General features: G+C 48.7%; 1 protein-coding gene across 6 annotated transcripts in view; it reads left to right on the plus strand.

Moving 5' to 3' along the window:
• The window catches only part of WDFY4 (WDFY family member 4), a 295121-nt gene that overhangs the window by 209691 nt on the left and 74318 nt on the right, over positions 1-11112 (plus strand). For all 6 annotated transcript variants that reach the window (XM_086680248.1, XM_086680247.1, XM_086680245.1 and 3 more), the window contains 2 exons: positions 2422-2507; positions 4035-4097. In XM_086680248.1, the coding sequence (XP_086536374.1) occupies positions 2422-2507; positions 4035-4097 (149 nt within the window). The remainder of the gene's footprint in view (positions 1-2421; positions 2508-4034; positions 4098-11112) is intronic.

Raw genomic sequence — 11112 nt, forward strand, 5'->3', positions numbered from 1 at the left:
ACCTGTGCATAGCCCAGTGCCTTTGGGACACATCTGTGAGTCCGCTGGCTGATGTTGGGCCTGGCTTCCAGGCTGGCAGTACTGAAGTCTGCTTCATTCTCTCCCCATTTCCTCCTGTTTGGCTGCTGGGACCTTCTCTCTCTTACTGTGTCATTTAGGATCCAGTCTCTTTGCTTTCCTTTTCCCTTGACACGTCCCAGAGCGACCTTGGAGATGCTGGAATACAGGACAGGACAGCTCTGTTGCCCCGTGGCAGAGCTGAAGACTAAGAGTCAAGGGTCAGCCTGCCCTATCTGAGCCTGTGGACCCCTCTGCTGACTTCTGCCCCTCCCCTCTGCCCTCCACACAGGTTCAACCATCTTCAAGCTCCTGGGCACTTCCTGGGTCAAGTGGTTTGGAGATCTCTTGATTGTCCCCTCCAACCAGGGTCCCAGAGCTTCACCCAGTGCCTTCAAGGGCTCACGAGGGGCTAACAGAGCCAGTACCCTTCAGAGTCAGGGCTTTGCTGAGACTTTTCACTTCAGGTGCGGAGGGAGGAGCCCCTGCTGGCCGCAGACACATCTGGGCCTCTCCAGCCCAGCCTTACAGCATCGAAGCTGCATCCGAAGGCCTCCCAGGCATCTGGCAGAGGAACAGGAAGAGAGGAGGGACCACCCTTGTGGGAGGGGAGGGACCCAAACCTTCTTCCACCCTTTCTGGAGAGTCTCTGTTCTGCTAAGGCCAATGGGGGATGGGGTTGGCCCTAATCAACCTAGTAATGAGTGTTTTATCTGTAATGTCTTTGGGTCTATAATTCATCCTGTGATCCTCCTGCCTGGGGGCCTTCTCACTATTTTCTGACACTGAAGCTCAGGGGGGCCTTTCTAGGGGGCTCATTCTCGAAAGGATCAGCAAGCTGCTGGAATCCAACGAGCCCTCTTCCTCCCTCTCCACTGATTTTGCCCACAAAGTGTTGGTTCTCATCTTGCCCGACCTTAGTGCGCTTCCTTGCAAGGACAGTAAACTAGAAGGGGAAAACTGGAAGAAGCCCCACCCTGAGGGTTCTAGACAGTGTGGCTAGCATGGGCCTAGTCCAGACCACGGCCCTGACACTGTAGCATGTTTGAGCACAGGCGACCACGTCTTGTCTCTTCCACCATTACATGTATAGCACTCAGAACACTTTTTGGCGCATCTAAATACTCAAAATTATTATTTTATGATTGTGTCTACCTTATAGATTATATATAGTAGCACATAGGTATCAGCAAGTGAGTTTCTTTCCCCTCAGTAAACAGTGATTGTTTCCAGATGTTCAGTTAGCCTGACAGTGGTGAAAAGGAGAAGCGGGAGAGCTTGTGAGCAGGGCCAAGTAGTGTGGGAGTTAGGGGCGGGGAAAGCTTGTGAGCATGGCCCTCATCTCTCTTGGGTTCCCCTAGGAGAAAGTCAGATCTTGGGTGCTCAAGGTTGCCGGGGGAAGCCATTACATCTGCACTGATCATCTGCTTTGCACAGTGTTTATATTTCTATTGTAGAAAAATATGCAGGGCTCCCATATGCACCCCGACCCTGTCCAGAGGGGGTTGCGCTATCATCACAAATACTTTCCCTCTGCTCCGGAGCCCAGAACTGGACTTTGGGAGCACTACCAGTCAGGTAGAAACGGGACCTGACTCGGTTGTCAGATGCAGCGCCTTCCTCCATGCCCAGCACCACCACCCCCCACCCCCGCCCCAGCCAGCCCTCAGAATTCTCTCCCTGACCTGGTCTCATCCCTGAGCCTCATCCTACATGTAGGCTCTCTCTATGGCTGTTCCAAGTCCGTTATTTACACAGCTTGGATGAGAAGGAAGGGAGACAGGGAGGGAGGAGGGAAAGGAAATTATGTAGAGTTCAATTAGGCATTAACAAAATACCTTTGCCATGTCAGCATGGCCACATCAAAATGGCTCTGCAAAACAAGTTTGGCAAAGCACCCTGTGCCTGCAGGTCTATAGGTCAACATACAGTGTTGCCCAGATTGTGAGATGCACCCAGCCACCCCCCCCCCCCATCTACCCATCCCCTAATATTTCTGATGAGGTGAGTCTCTGGTTCAGGAAACCAAACTTGTGACCCAGAAGTGGAGGAGTCTGAAGGTATCACCAGGCCCTTTCCTCCCTCTGTCTATTCCTTATCTGGCTTATCCTGGGAGTGGGGCTCTTGCTTCCTGCTTCAGTCAAAGGAAGTCTGAGGCCCTCCTGCCCTCCTACCGATTTTGTGGGGACTCCCTTCATCAGTGTCACTAAAGTCTTTGTACCCCCTTAGAAGGTTGGAAGAACCAACCAGAAAGGGTTGTCTGACACAGAGAACCAAATGACCCATTGCTAGTGGCTCTGTGGCCTGGGTTTCTCCATTTCAGGCAACTTCAGTAGCAATGAAAGGGGTTTCTCCTCTTTATAGGACATTGCCCTGGAGCTCTTTTTCCAAAATGGATATTCCAAGTTTCTTGTCTTTCACAACAGCGATCGGAGTAAGGTCTTCAAAAGGTAAGGGTTTGAAAATCCTCCTCGGAGAAAACTGATCATGAACTGAGAACAGGACAAAGACAGCTCAGCTCTGTTCTCAGGAGAACTGTTCTCAACCCACAGCAAGCAAGATTTAGATCAGACATGGGAAGAACCTACTGACATACGAAGCTATTGAATCATGGGATGAAGTATAGAAAAAGATGCAGAAATGCCTTCCCTAAATCCGAGAAACAGGCTCCATTTCATGGACTGAAGTGGTTTAGGACAGTAATGACTAAAGGGGGAAAAACTTGTGCAGACACAACACATTTAAGAAGCTGGCTGTTTAATGGGCCTTCCAGAATTTTCTGGCTTGGCTTTTTAATTTTCCAAATAATTTTTTTTGGCTTAATCTTTTCTTTTTGATCCCAGTTGCCAATTTTAGTTGTTCCAATTTCATATTTCACTGGAAAGAATTCCAAACAACTGATTTCCCACTTCTTCATGGAACATCTTTTTTCTTTCTTTAAAGAGAGAAGCCTGCTGTTTTAGTTTAACTTCTTTCTTCAAATAGATTAATGAATCAGTCCAAGAAATCTATGCTAGTGTTTAAAATTTTTTAGTTCTAACGGTTATTTTTTTTTTCATTATTATTGAAGTTACAGATAAATAGATCTGTGGAGAATCTAGAAGGGCTAGAAAGGAAAGCAGGTTCCTAGCCACAGACAGACAACACAGAAAGTGTATTAACAGAAGTTGGGGGAGGGTATGTTCCGCTCCACTTTGGGTTGGGAGTTCTGAGGTGATATTTGACACCCCCAGTCTGGGAAGCCCCATTTTGTGCTCAGAAGTTCTAGCCTTGTCTTCCTGTTGGCCCTGGCCAGTCACTGGCACTCCAACCAGCTGCTGGGTCCAAAGGGCAGGGCCAGAATGGAGAAAACAACTCCTGCAGAGAGGCTGTTTGCGCCAGCTCTGGGCACATCTCCATTGACTGTGAGCCTTCCTCTGAGGCGCCTCCAAGGGGCGCTGTTATATTGCTTCCCAAAATTTTCTTCAAGTTCCACTTTAGACACAACTGAGGAGGTAGATAGTGCCAGGCTGTACCTCACATCCATTTCTCCCTGTGATTTCTGTATGTTAAGCACAGTTTGTCACAGTTAATCTAGAAGTTTTATATATCCCTCGTTCAGGCAGTGAATGTTGGCCATCCCCTCCATGACTTTACCTCAAGGAGCCTTAAATTAGATGGCATTTTCAGTGGTTGCTGGAATTGGCAATGGGAGGATTGTCAAGTGCCTGGCCCAGAGGAGGTATCCAAAACACATACATGGCTTTATTTTAATGTTTTATTACCATTTTTATTAAGGCCAGAGTGTATAATGCCAGGGGATGCTGAGGGCCTGCCTCAGAGGTGCACCTGGGTCTGGTGTTCATGCCCTGGGGACAGGATGGGGGATGGGAGGGGCAAGTCTGCACCCTACCTCTTGACTGGCACCAAAAATGTCTCTCTGATGGTGGAAGAGTCTTGACTCTGCTGCTGGAATGATCTTTTCCTTTTTTGTTTAGCTTCTGCTCTTTCCAGCCCAGCTTGAAAGGGAAAGGCATCACGGAGGAGCCTCTCAATCTAAGGTAATGGCACAGGCAGGAGCCCAGCCGTGCTCTCTGGGCATGGTGCTGGCCTTGCTTGGATTGTCTTCATTTGTCTGATCCTACCGTAAAGAAGCATCCAAAGATGCATCAATCCTCATTCTCCTCCATTTTTCTCCCTCCCATCCCCACCCTCTCCTCCTACTCCTGGAGTTCCTTCTGCCAATGAAACCTCTACAAACAGACTTGGAATTTCATGTGCTCTGTGGCGTTTTCAAACCAAAATGCAAGAAGCAGCCCTCTGCCCACGGTGGGTGGGGCAGGTCACCTGGTGTGGTGTCAGCCCAGGCTCAGCCTTGGTGTCAGGGCCCCAGGTGGGGGTCGTGAGCAATCTCAGGTTTGTCCCTCCTATATGAGACTCTCTGAAGGCTCAGAAGCTAAATTAGCAGACGGTGGAGTGTGAGGCAGATAATAATTCATGAATCTGTGATATGGAGCATCCTCACCGGGGAACGGAAGGCTGACAGCCTCCTCCCAAGGCCTCCGTTTACAAATACCCGCTTCTCTGGAAGGCTAACTCGGGGTTGGTGAGTGCTTTTATTTCAATTAGGAGTGAAACTGGAAGAAGAAGGTGGTTCCTGATTTTTTCCAGGAGTATGACGGATAGGGTAGAGAGGGGTGTCCCCAGGAAGTGGCATTCAAAATATAGTGAAAAAGGGGCGCCTGGGTGGCACAGTCGGTTAAGCGTCCGACTTCAGCCAGGTCGCGATCTCGCGGTCCGTGAGTTCGAGCCCCGCGTCAGGCTCTGGGCTGATGGCTCAGAGCCTGGATCCTGTTTCCGATTCTGTGTCTCCCTCTCTCTCTGCTCCTCCCCCGTTCATGCTCTGTCTCTCTCTGTCCCAAAAATAAAAAAAAAACGTTGAAAAAAAATATTAAAAAAAATATATATATAGTGAAAAAAAAAAACACCAAAAAACCAAAATATTTATAATGACCATGGAATGGGTACCACCAAATCACGCACAATGACTTATCAATAGCTTGTTACATGTGGTGGTTGTCTGACAGAGCAAAGTACTCAAAACCTCCCCTGTCCTTATTGAGCTTACATTTTCTTTTTTTTTTATTAAAAAAAAATTTTGTTTAATGTTGATTTATTTTTGAGAGAGACAGAGACAGAATGCGAGTGGGCTAGGGGGCAGGGAGAGAGGGAGACACAGAATCGGAAGCAGGCTCCAGGCTCCGAGCTGTCAGCGCAGAGCCCGACGCGGGGCTTGAACTCACGAGCTGTGAGATCATGACCCGGGCCGAAGTCAGACGCCCAACTGACTGAGCCACCCAGGCGCCCCTTGAGTTTACATTTTCTTGAGGAGGACCAAAGAAAACAATGTAAATGAGTGAAATATAAAACCTATTAAATAATGAGTATAAATATTTTTTAAAAAGTCGGTAGAGGGAAGGGTTGAAATCTTAGGGTGGTTGAGGGAAGCTGTCACCAAGAAAGCAATATTTGAATTCAAATGTGAACAAAGTGGGGAAGGGAGTTCTACAGGTAAACGGGGAAGGAGCATTTCAGGCGGAGGGAAGAGCAAAGCAAAGGCCCCGAGGGGGAGCACAGTGGGCTCAGCTGGGGCCAGAGTGCTTGGGGTGCAGAGAAGAGAAGGGAGAGGGGTAGCAGGAGCTGCTTCATGCAAGCCTTAGGAGCTCCTGCTAATGGCACTGGCCTTTGCTCTGAATAAGTGGGCAGTGTCAGAGGAATGATGTGACCTGACTTAAATTTTAAAAGAATCACTCTGGCTTCTGTGTCAAGATGAAGCGTAGTTGGTCAAAGTCAGAAGCTTGGGAGTCCGGTTAGGAGGCTTGTCCAGTCATGCGGCTGAGAGATGGTGACGGCTTAGAGGGAGGTGGGGTGGCGGGAAGACGGTTTGCAGGGCTCTGTTTATGGACATGTTTCGAAGGTACATCTGCTGGGATTTGTTGACAAAGCAAGTGTGGGGGGTGTGTGTGTGAGAGAGAGAGAGGGGACTTAGAGACGAAAGCTTTAGGCTCGAGCTTTGGGGGAACACCACAGGAAGAACTACTATGGGGTGTGTTGCTTATCAGGAGCTGAGTTGTGGACATGTTAATTCTGAGATGCCTGCCAGACACCAAGTGGAGGTGTCATGTAGGCCAGCGGGTATAGAAGTTTAGACTTGAAGGGAAAGGTCCAGGTGAGATGTAAATTTGGACTAGTATCTAAAGCCGTGAGCCTGGCTAAGATCACCAAGAGAATGAATGCACATGGGAAAGAGGTCTAAGGACTGTGCCTTGGGGTCTGCCAACCTTTAGAAGTGAAGGACACGGAGAGGAGCCAGCAAAAGAAATTCAAGCTGTGGCCAGGAAGGCAGGAGGAGCTGCAGGTGTGGAAGGTGTCCTTTAAGCCACGTAGAGTGTTCAAGGAGGGAGTGGCCAGCTGTGTTGGTGTCCAAATGTTATTGGCAGGCGAAGCAAGAGAAGAACGAAGGAATGACCATTGAATTTTGCAACACGGGAGGCACCGATCACCTTCGAAAGACCAGTCGGAGTAGCTGCCAGCGGAAGCCTCCCTTTAGTTGGTAGTATCCCTTTAGTTGGTGGATTTAGTGGGGAGGTCCAGGGCGTACCAAGGGATGGTCCAGCAGGCCGGGGCAGTGCTGGGCAGGTGGAGAGGGGGGTAACTGTTTACAAACTGGAATGGACATATCTCAATAGTTCAACAATGGTACAGTCCTAACTGTGCATATTAGCTGAATATCAGCCCTGGAGACCTCGTATTATTTCTGTTTCATACAAACGTTAATGTCCACACTTGGATTTCTCTGCAACGTTTCAGGGCAGGTATGTAAAGCCACTTCAGGCTAACTGAAGTCACCTCATCTCCCTGGAGACCAACAAAGGTCTGGCTCCAGGCAAGGCTGGATCTCTGGACTCAATAAACCCCACCCACTGTAGCCGTGTATTTCATAGGGAGGATTTCCCTTGAGTTGACTTGGTTCTTGGCAGGCTGTCCAAGCATAATGGCATCAATGTCCCAGTAGCTCCAGGCTGACAGTCAGTAAGCTAGAAATTCTACCATATGGGGAGTGCTCTGTCCCAGTAATTCTAGCAAAAATCTCAAAAATAAGTTTCATTTGCCAAAGTTAGGTTAGTGCCCATCCCAGAACTAATCAAGTGCTTTCGCGGGCCAGATCAGTGTCACGTGCCCACCCATCTTCTGGGAGTGGGATCAGTCCCACCCAGCAACGTAGACCAGACTGACAGGGTGGTGGTTCCCCAAGAGAATCAAGGTTCTGTGATGACAAGAAGGATGAATCCTGAGGGGTGAGCAAAGAAGATGGCCATCGACTGCTCATGTGGAGAGCTCCCCAGGGACTACAGCACTTCGCTGAACCCCATTTGTCTCTGCAGATCACCCTCCTATAAATTATGCCTGTGATATCACTCTGTGGGCATGCAGCTGTCCCCACAGCCGTGAGCCTCACTCTGTCCATTTCAATACCGTTGCTCTCAGAGTCTTAGAGATGCCTTGCCCCAACAATGCATACCTATGTCCACACAAGCAAGCTTCTGAATTTCTGCCTCAGGATCGGGGAGGGCAGACAAAGGAAGAGCAGAGGGAAGAATACATACGAGGAGCTCCACTATGGAGCTATGGCCACATACATACGTACAAGGACCTATGACCACTAAGTTGGGGGTCTGTACAAAAGTGACTGCCAAGTAGGAGAATTATTGGCCCAGAGGTGAGTCAAAGGTGTGGAAATTACTCATCACTCATTCATAGGGATGACCCTAGACACCATCCTGTGTACCACCTTGCACGTGTGGGACAACCAGGCACTGTGCTAATTTTATTTCCATTTTATTTATTTTCTCCATGATGGCTATCTGAGCCCATTGGATCAGGATCTTCCGGGGCCATTTCACACCTGCCTGGCACAGCCCTAGCACAGCTCCAAGCATGGAGACCCTTGGGAAGTATAAAACAGGAAAGGTCTGGAGTCAGTTGGGAACAATGCATAGTGTGCCAGAGAAATGCTTACATAAGCTCATGGAAGGCATTCGACAAAATGAGGAAGCCCCAGTGGGAGCACTGGTCCTAGGCTCTAGGCCCACCCAAGCAGCCAGGGACCTGGTGGGACTGTGTTGCAATAGCCAGCAGTGGGCTTTGAGATTGAACCAGTTTGGGCTTGTAGTAGGTGCTCAATAAATACTGTAATTCCTGTGCTTAGTTTTAGCACCACCTGCTGTGTATCTCAGGCATGTTTATGGAACATTTGATTAAAAACAGGTGGCTGTCTGTGCTCTCAGATCTTGTGCATCTCTCCTTTCCAGTCCACCTCCCACCAGCCCCGCTGTACCATCAGGAGTTTCAGAGAGGAAAGGCAACAGTGGTGCCCAGGCTTAGGAGGGTTTGGCTGGCCATTGTCCCTACGGGTAGAGAAAACCTGATGATTTTCCATTTGGATTACATACCATGAGTCTTGAAGTATCCCCATTTGCTTTTTGGACATTCTGATGAACATGAGCTTCTCATCTCTGATAGAAGTGTGCGGTCCATTCCGAGAGTTTTCAACTAGCCCAAGAGTCTTGGCCTGTGCTGTGGGTTTTGTATCTTCAACTCCCAGCTCTCAAAAGCTGATTTGGCCCCTCTCCAGGCCATTCTACATATATAGGAAACCAGAGCTTTTGGGTGCCAGAGTTCTGCCTGAATTCCAATGACAATGGCTGCCTCCATAACTGAATTCTAAGGAGGTTCTGTAGGCCTGGATCCTAAATGGGAAATACTTGTAAAACCTGGATGAGCCTGGGATCTGTAATCCATCTGTGTGTCCCCATGGTACAAGACTAGAGCATTCTAATGGCAGCAAGGTGGCATAATCAGATATAGATATTCATGGAGTGTAAGACTCTGGAAGCCTCCAGGAGTTTCTTATATAAAGTCAGCTAGACACTTGGCCAGCCAAGTTTCTGACAGCCAGAAAGCTCCACAACATAAGACGCAGGCAGGCTCTGCTGAGATGTGAGGAGGACCAGTTGGAAAAACCGAAACAATAGCTGAAGTGACAGGGAAAGGGCAGCTGGTTGAGAATGTATGTGAGTAAACACACATCCTCACGCTCGTTCTCTGTAACCTCCACAAAGGGCTGCAAACAGCTTCAAAATTAAATGCAGCACCAGTACAACATTCATTTAGAAATGACCCCAAAGGTGCACCTGGGTGGCTCTGTGGGTTGAGTGTCTGACTCTTGATTTTGGCTCAGGTCATGATCCCAGGGTCGTGGGATCAAGCCCCATGTCGGGCTCTGCACTGAGCGTGGAGCCTGCCGGAGATTCTCCCCCACAACCTCTCTCTCTGCCCTTCCCCGCCCCCCACTCTCTCTCTCTCTCTCTCTCGAAAAAAAAAAAAGGCCCCAAAATTCCTTTAAAGGAGACAAAAGTAGATGTGAGTAGGTTAACGAACAACTAGATCAGGTAAATAGAGTGATCTAGTTACCTAATTATCCTGACACTAGGAAAAAAGAATACAATTGTCCTGGGTTACGTTATTTTCCAGGGTCAGAAAACAAGAAACAGGGGACTTCGTGAACTCTTTTTTTTTTCTAGCAAATACTTTCTCTTGGCATTGAATGTTAAATTTGTCCTTATCTAAAGGGTAGTGGGTACCAAAGAAGGCAATTCCCATTTCACATGATATGAAAAAAGAGCCCTGCAGAATAGAATCTTCTATACTGATACTCTGAAAAAGTAGGGCCCTAACATTTGGACTTATTTCTGTACAGACATTTCTTTGGGATGCCCGCGCGATCTGGATCTGTTATGTTTCTTCCCAGTGGTCTCAGTTCCTGTTGAGCCGAGAATTTGGAAAACTCTCACTGAGATGAGAAAAGGCTTGGATGGTTACCTGGTTCTTCCCTCGGGTCTCTGCTGTACACAGCACACGCCTTTAAATGGGCTAGAAGCATCCTTCCATAGCCACGGTCTCTGACATATCGGAAATGCTCCCTTGCCGTGTCATCAGGGCAAGGTGTCCCTGGGCTGGAGGAGGCTGTTATGTGTGTGGCAGGCTTATCTTTAGGACCTGATTGTGTCTGCGTATTTGTCATTTCTGAAGTGTTCTCTCGATTGCCTAGCTTACTTAAATATAACGTTTACGAGAAAATGCACTTTTTGGCACAAAGTCCTGCAGTGGAGGGTTGTCGGAGTTTCCTTTATAGATTCCCTTTGAAAAATAATGCAAGACAAGAGTTCAGAAAAACACCCATGAGAACTTATCAATTCCCACGAGATGATGAACTTTCTTGATAGTCAGTCGTACCCTCCAAGACACCACTGCTAGCAGCGTGGAGGCTAAAACTCAAGTACCTGTCTCCCCCATGACCGTTCCTTTCGTCCTACTCTCCAGAGATCAACGCTGTTGACCAGCTGGGAGACTAGGGGTCTGTCATGTGCATAGACTGCTTTGATAAAGATAGTTTTGGCCCCATGGCCGAGTGCAGGAACATGCCCCTTGTTCTTGGGAAAACAGCCCCGGGAGGGCAATGGCCGAGACTACACCACTCAGACCCCGGGGGTCTAGAGCAGAGTTGCTGGAACCGGAGGTGAACTAAACAACCTGGTGGTATAACCAATGCCCCCGCATTGAGGAACTTTTCACATGGTTGGCTCAATAGGCCACGAGCAGCTGAGCTTGGTGACCTCCAGTGAGCACTGCCTGGGTCACGCGCAGACCTTGGTTTCGGGCCCCGTTCATGTCAGTCTTAGGTCTCTTGCTCACATCTCCTCTTTGCCATACCCTTGGCCATGACCTCAGACCCACTTCTAGGTAGAAGCGTAAATCAAGCCTCTCTGTTTACCCCAAGCTTGGCCCCTTTGTCCTTCCAGCTCCACTTAGTCACGTTGCTTGCGTTGGACCGAAGGGGGTCGGGGAGGGGGAGTGAAAACCTAGAACTGGGAAGGGAGAGACTCGCTGGCTCAAGGTCCCCCACCCAACTTACTGCTGTGCTTGCAGCCACCACCAGAAAACCTGGAACATGGG

Source organism: Puma concolor, chromosome D2 (genome assembly GCF_028749965.1).
Source record: "Puma concolor isolate L17-30 chromosome D2, mPumCon1.1.hap2, whole genome shotgun sequence".
NCBI lineage: Eukaryota > Metazoa > Chordata > Mammalia > Carnivora > Felidae > Puma > Puma concolor.